This window comes from Macrobrachium nipponense, chromosome 29 (assembly GCF_015104395.2).
Source record: "Macrobrachium nipponense isolate FS-2020 chromosome 29, ASM1510439v2, whole genome shotgun sequence".
Classification (NCBI taxonomy): domain Eukaryota; kingdom Metazoa; phylum Arthropoda; class Malacostraca; order Decapoda; family Palaemonidae; genus Macrobrachium; species Macrobrachium nipponense.
Window position 1 is genome coordinate 12,242,114 of NC_061092.1, and position 17,500 is coordinate 12,259,613.

At 34.7% G+C, this 17,500-nt stretch overlaps 1 protein-coding gene across 1 annotated transcript in view; it reads left to right on the forward strand.

Annotated features, from left to right (window-relative positions):
• Positions 1-3,325: 3,325 nt before the first annotated feature.
• The window catches only part of LOC135206020 (putative mediator of RNA polymerase II transcription subunit 26), a 48,262-nt gene continuing 34,087 nt past the window's right edge, over positions 3,326-17,500 (forward strand). The window contains exon 1 of the mRNA XM_064237190.1: positions 3,326-3,418. Coding sequence (XP_064093260.1) covers positions 3,326-3,418 — 93 coding nt within the window. The remainder of the gene's footprint in view (positions 3,419-17,500) is intronic.

The following is a 17,500-nucleotide window of genomic DNA, read 5'->3' on the forward strand; positions in this document are numbered from 1 at the left end:
CTGCCTTGGTAAATAGTTTATAATTTCTTTTGTTTTTTCTTCATAAAGTGCTCATTATTCCTTCGACTCAAATATTTTTTTTTATAAAAGATGATCGCTAACCCAGATGTGCTTTATATAAAAATATTTTTTGTACATATTTGTTACATGAACGACCACATTTCATATTTATTGTATTCGTAATGTTGCTTAGAAATACTTAAAACGTTGCATTTATAACAAATACATGGTGATAATAAATAAATAAGCAAATAAGATGAGAAAACCTATATTCATTTCCGTCAGACACAGATCCCATTCTTGTTCAGATCCTCTAGATTTCAAACGTTCAATGCAAGTGTACTATTTCCCACCTCCCAATCCCGGGTCCCCTCTCTCTCTCTCTCTCTCTCTCTCTCTCTCTCTCTCTCTCTCTCTCTCTCTCTCTCATCTCTCTCTCTCTCTCTCTCTCTCTGGTCTCCGTTCGGCCATGAAGAATTAATAAACTTTGGTAATATCTTGATGGTTTCCGAGAAAAAGTTCCCGAAGAGACCCAACAAGACAAAATTACAGCGGAGAATTTCACAGGAATTCATAAATCATCGCTCTTCAGCATCTTCAGAAGGTGGCGTTCGTTTTATGTATTTCACCCAAAAGAAAAAAAAAAAAGAAAAATAAAAAGGGCCAGGAAAAAAAAAAGGATGAAATGCCTGAATTTTGATATATGACTTTCGACTTGGCCTGCAACTTCTCACGTTCCTCCTCCTCCTCCTCCTCCTCCCTCTTTCGTCTTCTTCTTGCACTCGAGGGCACTCCCAGTGATCAAGAAATAGCTCCAATTTTCAAATGCCATGATTTGAATACGGAGTTCGCTACTGCCTCGCTTTGGAAGGGGTGAGAAGGGGGAGTGGGAGGGGTTGGATATAGGGAGGAGAAGTGGAAAGGGGTGGGGGGGGGGGGGTAGACGGAGGGAAATTTATGGAACCACTTTGGGATATTAAAACGTCCCCCGACGACGTCTGTATAACTCAGCTGTGATCAGATCCATTGGCGGCCTATATCTTCTTTTGTCACCTGAGGCTTTACGTGGACCCCTGGATGCTTCTTCAGCTCCTGAGTGGAATACCATCTAGATAATGCACCTACGGGAGGTATAATCTCTTCTGATACATAGTTATTACTATAATGACTATCCAGATACTCCGACATCGCGATTAATATCATTTCATAGGGGAACCACAGTTCGCTGGCTGCTCTGATTACTTTTTAACGAAATGTAGCGTGTGATACAGCAGCTCTTTTGGATAGTTTGGAGCTACAATTAATTTTGAATGTACGAGCTTTGTGCGCTGATTATATAACTATAGCTCATTACAAACCGGATTCAGAGTCCATTTTTAAATATGATGACACGAGACACGCAAGTGTAATTTCACGTTGTTCAATTTGGCTAAAGGCTAAGGGATTATTTTTTATGTGGAAGATGACATTAGCTAAACAAGACTTATCTATTTTTTGTTGCTCTTGCCTTTCTATTTTGGATTCAAGATTACATTTTACTGGCGAAAAATAATTTCATTTTATTTCTAGTTGTACATTTTGTGCCTACTGATCAAGTCTAGCAAAGAAAAAAAAATGGCGGTATGAATTGTTAAACCTTAATCGTTTTCATTAACTGTCTTTTTACTAAGAATTTAACAGTGGCTGGAACGATAAAAAAAATATATGTCTGTCTTACAGTGTAATAACAGAACCACATGAAAATATCTATCTATTTACCTATAAATATATATACATATGTGTATATATATATATATATATATATATATATATATATACATGTAGATATATAGATATATATATATATATATATATATATAAGATTGTATATACATGTATATATATATATATATATTATATATATACATATATCATATACATATATATACATACATATAATATATGTATATATATATATATATATATATATATATATATATACACACATATGCATATATAATTTTTGAAGTTATTTTCACCCACATTCAGAGTATCTCTTTCTCTGTCATTTTTTTTACGAACCCTGACAGATCGACCTAAATTGAACCTTCTTTTTGATAACGAAAAGTCTGCCGTTCTACAACCGAATTTCAGAAGTCGGTTAGACTGAAAAAAAAAAGTCCCAGACGTTTCTCTTTCTCTATCAAAGTCAGTTTTCACCAAACTTAGAAAGACTGTCAATCACGTGACGGATTCCATGGGACAGCCATCGATCCATTTTGAAATGGAATATTTACCTGTAATTGCGAATGAGTGACTATATTTAATTGGAAAGTTTTCGATATATTTTAAACTTGGGATTGCCATGTCTGCAGTTATGAATCGACGGATATATCCATTTTCTTTATTTCTTTCGAAACAACAAGCGAAATTCATTCTGTCAATTTCGTAATTATTTGCGCCATTTGGCAATGACATGAAAAGAGAATCGACAACCCACACAAATGATTTCTAAAAAATTGCATTGATTTAAAAAAAATTGCATTGATTTTCATATTTCTTATCTCAAATTGATTGGTCAGCTTAGTTTGAATACCTTTTAGTCCTTAACCGTTAATTTAAGTTAATTTAGTTATATAAATGCAGTCAGACAGAATTAATTTGGGATATACAATTCACTTTTCCATAAAAAGAAACAAGGAAAAATCATTTGACGTTAAATATCAAGCAATCTGTCAGTTATACTAAGTTGGTTTTCAGATAATTGAGTACAAAAGATAGAGAATTAATTTAGGATATAAAATTCTCCTTTCCATATATAAAGAAAATAGAAAAACAAAACTGATCTGAAGCTAAATATAACCCATTCGCTTTATCGCAACAGACCTGGCTAGCATTCCCCCACGACTTCGTAGGAAATATTTAGACGCGAGTTCTGATTCATGAATAAACACCAATCAACATTCTGAATGTAAAGTACCTCATAAAACTTTTAGAGCGAAGGTAATTTAACGCGAAATTTCCGATGCTCCTCGGAATAAAAACTTAAAAAAGAAAGCGGTTATGAAGGTACTCCGCAGGGGAAAGAAAAAAAATGGGGAAACTCATGGGGCTTTTTAAATCATTACGCTGTTGTCAGGGATCATATAAAAGAGCGCGTGCGCATGAATACGCTTGGAATGAAAATGAGCAAACCTACGGACCCACTTGCTTAAAAATCGAATACATTTTAAGCGGCGACTTTGGAAGGATCCTTTCGGGAAACAATGTAGGAAAGCCACGTGGCTATTCTCTGGCTGATGGAAATGTCGATCACGACCTGATATTGATGGAAATATCCGAGAGAATGATGGAGGGAGAGAAAGAAGAAGAAGAAGAAGAAGAAGAAGAAGAGGAGGAGGAGGAGGAGGAGGAGGAGGAGGTAGGAGGAGGAGGTGGAGTAAGGAGAGGAGGAGAGTAGTATTTAGGAGTGATGTGAGAAAGGAAAGGGGAGGGGATACAAAAATTCGGGCCTGAGAAAGCCCGCCCCCGAAAAATTAGAAATATCAAGGAAAGTAGAGGGACGAAAAAAACGAAGGGAGTTCTGACAGGCGGGAGATTCCTGGGAGAAGAAAATGAAGACGGCTGGCTCTCTCTCTCTCTCTCTCTCTCTCTCTCTCTCTCAAGATTCAAGTTTTTTTTCTTTTTTTTCGGGAATATACATAAGTGTGTGATGCATGATTCCTGAGTTATCAAATAAACAGATCTTATATATGATATATATATATATAAATATATATATATATATATATATATATATATATATGTGTGTGTGTTGTGTGTGTGTGTGTGTGTGTGTGTGTGTGTGTACAAAGTTACTGATTTCTTGCGCGAAAAAAACATAAGAAAGGACAATTGCCATTTGGTTAACAATAAAGATTTAGTTCTGGGAAAAAAAAAAGCGTAAGAATGAAGTGGCTACATATACATCAATAACAAAAATAAACAGAGATGCACTGTCCCACAGTATAAAAATATGAATAAGACAGTAATCTAAATAAATAAATAAATTAATTAATTAATAAATAAATAAATGAATAAAAAATACGAAATAAAATCAAGAGAACTCCAAAATGGCGGAGCGATAATTGCACGAGGACGTCGACTTCGAAGAGACCCTCCAGGAAATATATGCCACCTCGGCGGAAAATAAGGGCAGGGAATGATATCGTATGGGAAATTCCTCCGTAGGTGGAGGATCTCCAAAGGGCACGGAAATGGGACCTAATAAATTATTCCCTTGAGCATCGCCCAAAAAAAGGAAGGAGATGCGCGGTGAAGAGTAGATTTTTTTCCTCGTCTCCACTAAAAGCAGACGGTAGACTTTTACCCTTGGATATCTAGCATTTAGTGCTTGGGTAAGAGTTCTTACTTCACTTAGTATAACATTTAGTGTTTAGGGAAAGTGTTCTTACGATCTTGGTCTAACACGGAGCGTTTAGTTCGAGTGTATTTTTACGTTACTTGGTATGACATTAAGTGTTCAGTAAAGCGTTCTTACGACGCGGTCTAAAAATTTATGTTCAAGCTGAATGTTTTGTCACTAGGTCTAAAGTTGGACGTTTGTGTATATAATTACAGGAAAATAATGTTCAATACTCAAGGAAAAATTCTTCGTGATGCCGCTGGCAGCAAAACAGATAGGCAAGATTTGCATTAAACATTTGTGTTATCCAAAAACAACTTTTAGGTTAAATATTATGCTGTACGAACAGTTATAAAAAAAAGTTATTTAACACGGACCAAGAGTGTATTGTTAGTGAGCCTATACGTATGAAAGCAATCCCAAAAACGTAAAGTTTAATTAGATTTTCTAAATACGTGAATTCTTAAGCACCAATAAGTCGCAGAATCTCATGAATGAACTTGAATTTCCTTTAGTCCAATCACAGCTTGAAGAATATTATCTATAAAACACTCACCTTTGGAGGCGTATAAGGTAGATAGTGGTTGCCGGTCTAGATTAAGCCGGTGTTAAAGGAGATAAGAGGCCTGTGTTGGACCTCTGGACTCTGCCCTGTTAACGAAGACTGACAAAGAAGCTAATGCTGGAATAGTTCATTTTGCTGCACCAAGAAGCCATCAGCTGTAAGGAAAAGAAAACGAGTCACTGATGACAAATGTTTTTCAGATATTTCAAAACAAACAGAAATAATCGTGCACAATGAAACAGTACACATGGCCTATTTTCGACAAGGTATTAAAATGAATAACATTAGTCTAGTAGAGATCCATATAAAAAACGAATCTATGGATTTGGAGAAGCTCTTTGATGTCATGTACAGTTATAAATAAACATATGAAGCTAATTATTAGTTTTTTTATATATTATACTACAGTCCTTTTTGTTACTCTGCAATTAGATATTTTGCGAAGGTCTTTTACTTGTTGGTTGAATTAAGGATCTCCTGATAGTCCTTAAATTGAAGAAACAAATTATTTGAAAAATGATATAATATGAGATTATATAATATGCCACTGTAATCCCCAACTGTTGTACATATAATTTCAAGTATCATCTCCAATGAATACTGACCAGCAATGAGAAACTTTTGAAACAACCTCTAAAAAAGTATTTTTTTCTTAAAGTCAGGGAGATTTCATGATATAAAACGCGAGGCGAATATTTCATTTAAAAACATACCGTCTGAAGCAACTCCCAATATGCAAATGCTGGAGAAATCATGAAGAGAAATTCAAAGATGCATTATTCTGTCCGTGAAACAATTGTGTCTCTGAAGAATTTCGTGACTCATCACCAAACAACAAACATCAAAGTCAAAACTTTGTTGAAATAGTTGTGAGTACCGTTTCACAGGACGCAGGTATAATGTTGACACGCAACTCTTCCTATCATTAAAAGTAAAACCCATCTTAATAGAGAAATCATATATATACTATTTAAATAACTCATCGTCTTCTTACAACCAATAATGGATTGTAGTTAATTCTATCACAATGTTATGAAAGTCCTTTTATGCAGTCACCAGAGACCATTCAAGTAATTATGGGAATATTAGTAACTCGTGAAACAATTAAATGCAATTGTTAACTTCATGCATAACTGTCTTTTGTCCGTATAAACTGTATCGCAAAGGCCGATCATTACAATAGGCAGGGTAGAATAACAGGCTGGGTATCATATATACGCGTTATTGTGAATAGATCTGGCTGATATTATGCTGGTATACACAAATGCAAGCATACATACATTTAAATGTACATTTACAATCAATAAACAGCATGAAAACCTCACTGAACGAGAGAGAGAGAGAGAGAGAGAGAGAGAGAGAGAGAGAGAGAGAGAGAGAGAGAGAGAAGCACACCAAATTCTTTGCCCACAGTTATATAACCAGTTCAATTTTGTAGTTTTGTTTTCACTCATATTGTCACTCTTTTTAATTATGTTGCTGCTTGCTTATCCTTATTCTTCGCTATATAGTAAAGATAGATTAGAAAAAAAAAACGTGGAAGTAAGCTGGGGTTGGGGTGGGGGGATGATGGCAATTATAATTCTTTTCAAGGTGTGAGATATATGCGACAATTATTTATAATCATCGGGTATGCAACTGAACGTCACTAAACAAGAAGTGAAAGCAAGTAAATTATACGCTTGAAATAAACCAGTTTCATCACACGCCAATAAATAAGAGAGACAAAATCCATATATTTCAATCTCTCTCTCGGACACATTTGTCACAGCAGATTTCGGAAGTTATCGTTCCTTTATTTTTAAGAGCGAAGACCACCCCCCATTTTTTTTTCACTCCCATTTCAACATACAGAGAATATATATGTGAAGTCTCCCGATCCGTCCAATACACCGAGGCGTCTCAGATTCATATCTACGAATAATAAACGGTTTTTCACTGACACCTCGCAATCTGTCGGCTGACTTATGGGGGCCATTCTTTAAATGGTCAGCGCCCTGTCGCTGATCCATGACCTTATATTCTCTTTTGTTTTTCTCTCCGATTGGGCATCGCTCCCCTTTTTAAATCGTGATTTTCCCGTTTTCTTATTGTTTTCTGATCTGGGTTTTTTTATGTTTTTCCCTAATCTGTCCTTTAATTTTTAATGTGTGAGTATTCAGTTGTGTTAGAGTTAGCCAGTTAACTTCATGGTATTATTGTTTCCTTAATAATAATAATAATAATAATAACAACAACAACAACAACAACAACAACAACAACAACAACAATAATAATAATATAATAATAATAATAATAATAATAATTTGTTGGTAGAAAACCCATTTTTAGCACATGGTGGTGAAAGTGATAGCAGCATTAGCTGAACTCAATTTATATAGTTTCCGCTAATAATTGTTTTCTTTTTTCTAGGTTACGGCATTCTGCAAGTAACTGACCGATGTTTGTCAACCTTTGGAGAGAATAAAAGTTGCCAGCTATAAGTTTTATCCAGGAAGTTACCGAGTAACTGAAATATGGAGTTCATCTTCCGTGGGGTTTCACTTACTCAAGAGAACATAGTCACTTTCTCAAGAAGATGGGATACTCTACGGTAGATTAAACCCATATTTCAGTTACTAGCGTCGTCACTGTAACTGATACAGTGTATTCTACCTAAATGAAAATACTCCAGTTTGCAACTATTTTCTTCTCCAAAGAATGACAAACATCGTTGTGTCACTGGCAGAACGTAATAACCGTGAAAAAGCAATTTTTGGAAAGACAGAGAAAACTTTATAAACTGAATGCAGCTGATGCATCTACATAATATATAATAATAATAATATGAAACTTTTATTTTTTTACGTTACTGACACTTATTCAAACTGATGAAAAGATTCTCCTAAGCCAACGGTTTAGATAAAAAAGCATTCTTGTTTTCAAACGGTTCAACATTATCCTCCGTCTACTAATTCTCTTTCTCACTATACATACACACAAACACACACATACATTTATAGACACACACACACACATATTTACACAACTTAATGACTACGGCACCTATTAATATTGAGGTCAACAACTCAAGAGGTGTTCCATCCAAAGCTTTAAAATATCTCAATGATACAGTAAGATCCTCGTCTTTTATCAGTTACTATATATATGGAAGAAAGGGTGATCTACTCTTCACCTCATTTTGGATACAACTGGCTTTTTTTTCAACTCTGTCAAAAGCTATGAAGCCTTAAGACCCAAAGCACAAGATTTATCAACATCGAAGCGGATTATATTATTGAGTTACGAATGAATGAAGGCTCTCAAAAGGCACCGCTGAATGGAACACTGTTATGCTGAAATGATCATAAGAATCCAAAAATGTCGAGAGAAATTTTTACATGTGGGTCTGAGAAAGCCATGTTTGGTTCTTAGAAACAAAGAGACTAAGCGTAATACCTCCAAATATACAGTTTAAATCCCTGCTTTGCAAAGCCATCAAAAGCAGAAAGTGCAACCCACTATAGCTGGTTCACTTAAGGTAGATTCTTGGGTGAGCCCTATGCCTGCAAGACGTCTGTCTGGCGGCCGCTGATTGGCTGGGAGCTACCTTCCTCCCGGTACCAGCCAATCTGCGGCCGCCAAACAAACGTCTCGTAAGCAAAGGGCTCATCCAAGAATCTACCTGAAGTGAATCAGCTTTAGTAAAAATATTTTTCAAAGTATATATAAAATTCTAACTGGCCTCTAAGACATTATTGAAATAATATAAAGTTCCACCAGGTCTCTAAGTCTTTAATCAAACGCAAAATTCCACCAGGTCCCTAAGCTTGTATTCACATAAAAAGTCTCATCAGGTCTCTAACCATTTATTCAAATATAAAATTCTACGAAGTCTAAGAATTTATTCAAGTATAAAATTCCACCAGGTCTCTAAACCTTTAATCAAACAAAATTCTACCAAGTTTCTAAGCCTTTATCCAAATATAAAATTCTAACTGGTCTCTAAGCCTTTATCCAGACAAAATTCTACCAGGTCTCCAATCATTTATCCAAATACAAACTCCTAAACATAACATTCCACCGGGTCTCTGAGCCTTTATCCAAATACAAAATTCTACCAGGCATCTATGACTTTATCCAAATATAAAATTCTACCAGATCTCTGAGCCTTCATCCATCCAAATATAACATTCCACCAGGTCACTAAGCCTTTATCCAATCAAATCATTCCAACAGTTCTCTGAGCCTTTATCCATAATATAGAATTCTACCAGGCATCTAAGCCTTTATCCAAACATAAAATTCAACCAGATCTCTGAGTCTTTATCCAAACATAACATTCAACCAGATCTCTGAGCCTTTATCCAAACCAAAATAACATTTCCAAGCAGTTTCTCTGAGCCTTTATCCAAACATTTGACGGGATTGTCAACTGGTGTAGAATTCTAGAAATTTGCATATTTCTTAAAGTTTGTTCATATGTCTATTTAACACTCTTCTCAAGGGAACCGACTGAATTCATAATATCCATCGCAGCGTACGAACACAACGAAAAAAAATAAAAAGGTTACGAATTCGCACACGAAGGCCAGATTCATATCCGATTTCCCATTCTGAGAAGAATTACACTTCAATCATGTTTAATTAATGAGCGCAGAGGCGGATACTTCACAAGAAGTCGATCTGAATAAGATTCCCAGCCAGCCTTCTGTGTGTGTGTGTGTGTGTAGTGTGTGTGTGTGTAACACTTCGTTCCGTAGCGTCGACGAAGACGACGCTGCCACTAGATCCGAGAAGATTACGGGTTTAATACGCTATTACGAGCTATCTCGTCAAATGGAATCCAAATATGACGCATTTTATAATTCCAATCGCTCCGGAAATCGAATCAGCGTCTAATGTAGTTTCGTCTTCCTTCTTCTTCTTCTTCTTCTTCTTCTTCAGGAGGAGGAGGAGGAGGAGGATGGAGGAGGAGGAGGAGGAGGAGGAGGAAGAGACATACTTTTCTTCGCTCCTCCGTCTTCAGGGTGATAGGGAAGGAGTTATTCAATGAAGAGGATCCTTCGCACGCCAGACGATTCGGGATTGAAGTTCATTGTTTGTGGTTTCTTCTTTCGTTCTTTCTTAAAAGTGTTTTTGTCTTCGTCCCTCCCCCAACATCTTGACAACAAAAATAAATTATTATTATTATTATTATTATTATTATTATTATTATTATTATTATTATTATTATTATTATTATTATTATTATTATACCTGTAGCTCTTGTAGTTAATTATTTCCTGTCTCACTAACTGTTGAGAACATAAGTAAGGCAAAGAATTTTCACCAATTGTTATTGTCAATTTTAATTGAAATAATTTTAATGGCAACAAAAATTACTGAAAATATATGAAAAGCAAATATAGCAGTTCTACAGTTATTATAATAGAGGAAATAAGAGAGTAACTAATTTTGCCATTTAATAAATTCCATTTTATCTTTTGAATCCCCTTCCCACGACCCCGCCCCCCACCCCTCTTTATTCACATATCCTTCCCCCTTCCTGTCATCACGAACACATTCACATCATTAATGCTATATCAGTCACGCCAAATGTATATGAATTAAGCCGAGATGCCTCCGACCTTGTCTCCGATAGCTTATTGGAATATATTCATACGGGGCTGGATATGAGACCCTTAGTCTCACTGCATAACATTACATTACGCACACCCGAAGGTGACAAGGCGACAGATCCGGAGGAGTTACATTAAAGCATCAGCCTACTGAGTTTCGAAATCAGTATTGAATATTTTTTTTTCAAAATCAATAACATAAAGATTGTTTTTCGCAATTCTGAATGATTCGTATATGCGAGTTTTAGCTTCGAGTTTCGTCATTTATCTGGTTTTTTTTAGGACCATTGGCGAAAGAATTTTTAGCTTTGAGTAATCATCAATCACCTTCTGTCAATCTGTTTCATTCTCTGTCTATCTGGTTAACGCAATGGAGAACAGAATGTGGTGGTCTGCCTTTCACTGTCTGCCTTCGTCTTCCTATCTGGTTAATTTCAAAGGAAAACATGATTTATGTATATTTTTTTTTCACTCCTGATATTTATTTTATATCTCCTGAGGCAATAGTCTGATAGAATTTTTTTTATTTCAATCTCTCTTTCTCTAAAGCAACAGTCTTATAGATTTTTTATTTCAGTTTCTCTCTCTCTCTCTCTCTCTCTCTCTCTCTCTCTCTCTCTCTCTCTCTCTGAGGCAATAGTCTGACAGAATTTTTTTTATTTCAGTCTCTCTCTCTCTCTCTCTCTCTCTCAGGCAATAGTCTAACAAATTTTTTTTTTCAGTCTGTCTCTTTCTCTCTCTCTCTCTCTCTCTCTCTCTCTCTCTCTCTCTCTCTCTCTCTCTCTCTCTCTGAGGCAATAGTCTGACAGAATTTTTAAATTACAGTTTCTCTCTCTCTCTCTCTCTCTCTCTCTCTCTCTCTCTCTCCCTCTCTCTCTCTCTCTCTCTCTTTGAGGCTAATGCAAGGACACCGTGTTGGGGAAATGTTGCGCTGTTCAAATGATTTACGGAGGGACTTGTACCTCATTTTCAGAGGACTGTATCCTTTGGAATATTGGAATAAGCGACGTATACGTGATTAAGTGCCAAGACTATTGCCAGATGCGAGAGACATTAGCTTCAGTGAGGTACGTTCCGAAAGGAATTAGGAGAATGGCTTAGCCCGGCTTATTGATGAGAGCCAAAATTCTATTAACAGCCTTGTTGCACAAAGCAGTGATTTGCATTTGAAAGCGTGGTATCCGTTCGGAAAAAATAATAATTATATTGGCACCACGCTCTCTCTCTCTCTCTCTCTCTCTCTCTCTCTCTCTCTCTCTCTCGTCTTATGTATCCACGCAATAATGCAATCAGGCTCTCTCTCGTTTGATGTATGTACGTAATAATGTGGTCTCTCTCTCTCTCCTTGTCTTATGTATCCACGCAATAATGCAATCAGTCTCTCTCTCTCTCTCTCTCTCTCTCTCTCTCTCTCTCTCTCTCTCTCTCTCCTCTCGTCTAATGTATCCACGCAATAATGCAGTTATTATACTTGCAGGCAGGATCTGTTCGGTTATACTAGATACGATTTCCGCAATGCCTGAAACTTTTCCATTCTCTTGTTCTCGTCACTCAACGCATCGACTCGCCATTCTGAAACTTCTGCTTGTTTCCATCGATCTCTTCCTAAAGTTGCGTTATAGTGGCTTCATTTGTTCTTGCTTCATGGGGTGAACGAACATTAGGAACGAATCAGCGTGCATAAGGTTTCGCAATAAAAACGTCGCGTTGGTAATGTCAGTGGACAATAATGGACTATCGACAACCAAGTTTTGAGCGACAATCTCAGCGTGACGACACAAGATCATTTTCCCAGACTAGTTAATTTTTAGTTATTATTGTTATTATTATTATTATTATTATTATTATTATTATTATTATTATTATTATTATTATTATTATTATTATTATTATCCAACGTAGCATTAACATTAACGTGTTTGAAAGAGGGAATACTACCCATGTATATCATTATATTATTATTATTTTTTTATTTTATTTATTTATTTATTTATTTTTGTCTATCACAGTCCTCCATTTCAACTGGGTGGTATTTATAGTGTGGGGTTCCGGGTTGCATCCTGCCTCCGTAGGAGTCCATCACTTTTCTTACTATGTGTGCCGTTTCTAGGATCACACTCTTCTGCATGAGTCCTGGAACTACTTCAGCCTCTAGTTTTTCCAGATTCCTTTTCAGGGATCTTGGGATTGTGCCTACTGCTCCTATGATTATGGGTACAATTTCCACTGTCATATCCCATATCCTTCTTATTTCATATTTTCAGGTCTTGATACTTATCCATTTTTTCCCTTTCTTTCTCGTCAACTATGGTGTCCCATGGTATTGCGACATCAATGAGTGATACTTTCTTCTTGATTTTGTCAACCAACGTCCCGTCTGGTCTATTTGCACGTATCACCCTATCCGTTCTGATACCATAGTCCCAGAGGATCTTTGCCTGATCGTTTTCTATCACTCCTTCAGGTTAGTGTTCGTACCACTTATTATTGCAAGGTAGCTGGTGTTTCTTGCACAGGCTTCAGTGGAGGGCTTTAGCTACTGAATCATGCCTCTTTTTGTACTGGTTCTGTGCAGGTGCCGGACATTCGCTTGCTATGTGGTTTATGGTTTCATTTTTCGTATTGCACTTCCTACATATGGGAGAGATGTTATTTCCATCTATCGTTCTTTGAACATATCTGGTTCTTAGGGCCTGATCTTGTGCCGCTGTTATCATTCCTTCAGTTTCCTTCTTGAGCTCTTCCTTCAGTAGCCATTACTACGTGTCATCGCTAGGTAGTTCTTTAGTCTGTCTCATGTATATTCCGTGCATTGGTTTGTTGTGCCATTCCTCTGTTCTATTTGTCATTCTCCTGTCTCTGTATATTTCTGGGTCTTCGTCTACTTTTATCAGTCCTTCTTCCCATGCACTCTTTAGCCACTCGTCTTCACTGGTTTTCATATATTGCCCCAGTGCTCTGTTCTCGACATTGACGCAGTCCCCTCCCTCCTTCCTTTCGTGTTATGTATAGTCTGTCCGTATTTGCTCTTGGGTGTAGTGCTTTGTGTATTGTCATGTTTCCTGGTTTTCTGGTCTATGCTGCGAAGTTCTGCCTTCGTCCATGCCACTATTCCTGCGCTGTATCTGATTATTGGCACTGCCCATGTGTTTAGGGCTTTTATCATATTTCCGGCGTTGAGTTTTGACTTGAGTATCGCCTTGAGTCTCTGCATATATTCTTTCCTGATCATGTCCTTCATCTCTTGGTGTTTTATATCCCCTCCTTCCATTATTTCCAGATATTATTATTATTATTATTATTATTATTTTATTTTATTAGTTATTATTATTATTATTATTATTATTATTATTATTATTATTTATTATTATTATCATTATTATTATTATTATTATTATTATTATTATTATTATTATTATTAATTATTATTATTATTATTATTATTAAACGTAGCAATAACATTCTACATTACATGTTTGAAAGAGGGTTTACTACCTATATTATTATTATTATTATTATTATTATTATTATTATTATTATTATTATTATTATTATTATTATTATTATTATTATTATTAAACCGTATCGCAACCCTCCCCTTGTAGAGACGGCAACAGTCAAAACAAAATGGATTCCGGAGTATTTTTGCGGCTCTGCAGACCTAATTTCATATGCATGACTCCGTACAGTTGTTTTTCTACTCAGCTCGATGTGAGATCTGTGGGGGTTTTTCTTCTTTTGATTTTATTTATTTTTCTCTTGCAAAGAAGCGAAGAATATAAGGCTTCGGTATAAAGCAGTATATCATTTATGGTTCCCCGATTTATTGGAGCATATGTTCGTGAAGTCATCGACAGAATAAATAAGAATTCAATAGTTGTACCAGGTTACAGAATTTAGCATTCGACATTCACGGGTGGATTTTATCAAGTTCAAAATTATGCATGTGTGGATTAAATCAAATGCACACACCTATGTATATAGATATGTATGTATGTATGTAGTATGTTGTATGTATGTATGTATGATGTATGTATGGTATGTAGTATATAATATATATATATATATAATTAATTATAATAGATATTATTATATATATATATACGTGTGTTTGATTTAATCCATACATAGATAATTTCGAATATTGAATGCACATTATACATATATATATACATACACACACACACACACACACACACATATATATATATATATATATATATATATATATATATATATATATATATATATATATATATATATATATATATAGATATATATATATATATATATATATATATATTATATATATATTATATATATATATTTATATTTGTAATATATATATATATATATCTATATATAATATAGTATCATATATATATATATATAAGAGTATATATATATATATATATATATATAGATATATATAGATTATATAGATTATATAGATTATATCTAGATATATATATATAGATCATAGATATATATATATAGATATATATATATATATATATATATATATATCTTATATATATATATAGATAGATAGATGTTAGATATATCTATATATATATATATATATATATTATATATAGAGATATCTATATCTATCTATCTATATATATAATAATAGATATATATATATATATATATTATATTATATATATAATAGATAGATTATAGGTATAGATATAGATATATATATGTATATATATATATATATATATATATATATATAATACTATATATAGATAGATATATATAGATATATATATATATAATATATATATATATATCTATATCTATATATATCATATATATATATATATATAATATATATATATATGTGTGTGTGTGTGTATATATTGCCAAAAATCACAGTGCTCTGGAAGTCGTTCACAGCAACAATGGGGACCCTGGAATTCACTTACAGCAACGACGGGAACCCTGGAATTCGTTCACAGCAACTACAGGAACCCAGAATTCGTTCCCGGGAATTTGGAAGCTCTGCAACAGAGCAAATGAGGCCACGAGACCGGGGATCTCCTCATTACAGAGCGCTGACGAACAAAAGTTGTTCCTTTCAATCGCTGAACGACAGCGGGGCTTAACAGGGATCTTTTGTCTGATGGCGAAAATAATACTAAAATAGTATCTGTGAAAAATACATTAAAAACACTATATCCAGCAGAATTTTTTTTTTAGTAATGGCAATTAATAAATGGACGTACGTACATGAATAAACACTCGAGTCATTGAAGGTTATCACTTCTGAACGTTACAATTAAAGAGAATCCGCGTTAAATTTATCCCTGTTTGTTATTCAGTTAATTAACTGTATATTAATTAACAGATAGACGAGAGGGTTTTAATCGTGAGCTTTATTTATCCAGTCCTGTAACGAATTAATGAAAGGTGAAGGCGAAAAATATGTCCTGAATAAAAACACTGACATCAATTACTTTTACGAATTGGAAACTAAAGAGACGGTATGTACCAGTATGACAGCAGCGGGGGAAAAAAAAAAAAAAAAAAAAAAAGGTCATGAATATCTTTGTTCCTGATACGGGCGGGTTAGTTAACAATGTTTTGTTTGAAAACACGAAAGTTTCATTATATTACAACTCACCTAAAAAAAAGAAAAATTTTTTTTGTCCTTTACTTTAGAAAAAAAGAAGCAATAATTTGCGGTTAGGTTACACACTGTATTTTATATCGGTGTGATAATAATAATAATAATAATAATAATAATAATAATAATAATAATAATAATAATAATAATAATAACATAAAATCAAACCTGTTTAGGATGCTTCCACTTCCGTAATCAAATTGATGCAATGTCGTAATAATTAGGTCAAACTTAAAAGTCGCTCGCATAACGAGGCCTCTGAAGTAATCATTAAAACTGATATCGGGAACAGAAACACGAAATTTGAACTGATAAGGAAACTTCCGAGAGATTTTTTAAAAAGTAATTTTCTATCATATCAAGATACTCGATAAGATAAATCGAATAAAATAAACATTCCCTTTATCTCATCGTCTCCATCAATGAAGCGAAGCGCAGTTATCGGGGAAACTAATGATGAATTAAAATGCAGAGAGAGAGAGAGAGAGAGAGAGAGAGAGAGAGAGAGAGAGAGAGAGCCTTAATGTGAACACGGACTTCGTAACCACCCTATGCGTCACTGCCAAGTAATTTGCCTTACCACCCCCCCCCCCCCCCTCCCGATTAATGGTCGTAAGGAATTAGACTCTCGGATGTGCGTGACTACCTATTTAATGAAGGGACCTCTGTCTCTATGACCGTTTAATTAGAGAGAGAGAGAGAGAGAGAGAGAGAGAGAGAGAGAGAGAGAGAGAGAGAGAGAGAGAGAGATTATCTCCTCTATGTTGAAACACAAACGCATCAATATATTAGTTATTAACACCTCTCCACATTTAACACTTCCATACTACTATAATCCTGTTAATATTAACAGATTTTTTTTATATTAATTCTGCTTCTGATATGAGTTCTGGATGGTTCAACAATTCTCGGTTCTTTCCACTGGTCTTAACAGAGCCATTCTCCAGCTGATTTAAAGAAAGGGTATTAGTTTTAAAAAGTAATTTTGTTTTGAGTGGCCAATCAAGGCCTTTATTTTATTCATATAAAAAAAGTAAATTCCCATAAAAGCCTATTGTGTTGATGTCAACTTTAGGACTTAGTTTCACGGGGCCATTAAAGGTACTTGCTTTGGTGTGTAAAAAGGACTTACCAGAGCCACTTTTTTTTCTACTTCTAAAGGCTACTTCTGAAGGCCTTTGTTTTTGGTGTTGATTACAGGCCAAAAAAAGGCTATTTTTGTTGAAATTTAAAGGTCTGTGTATTGGTGTATTTTTTTTTTTACCTTTGAAGGCCTTTGCTTTAGTGTTAGTTACTGGGCACTAAAAGGCTTGTTT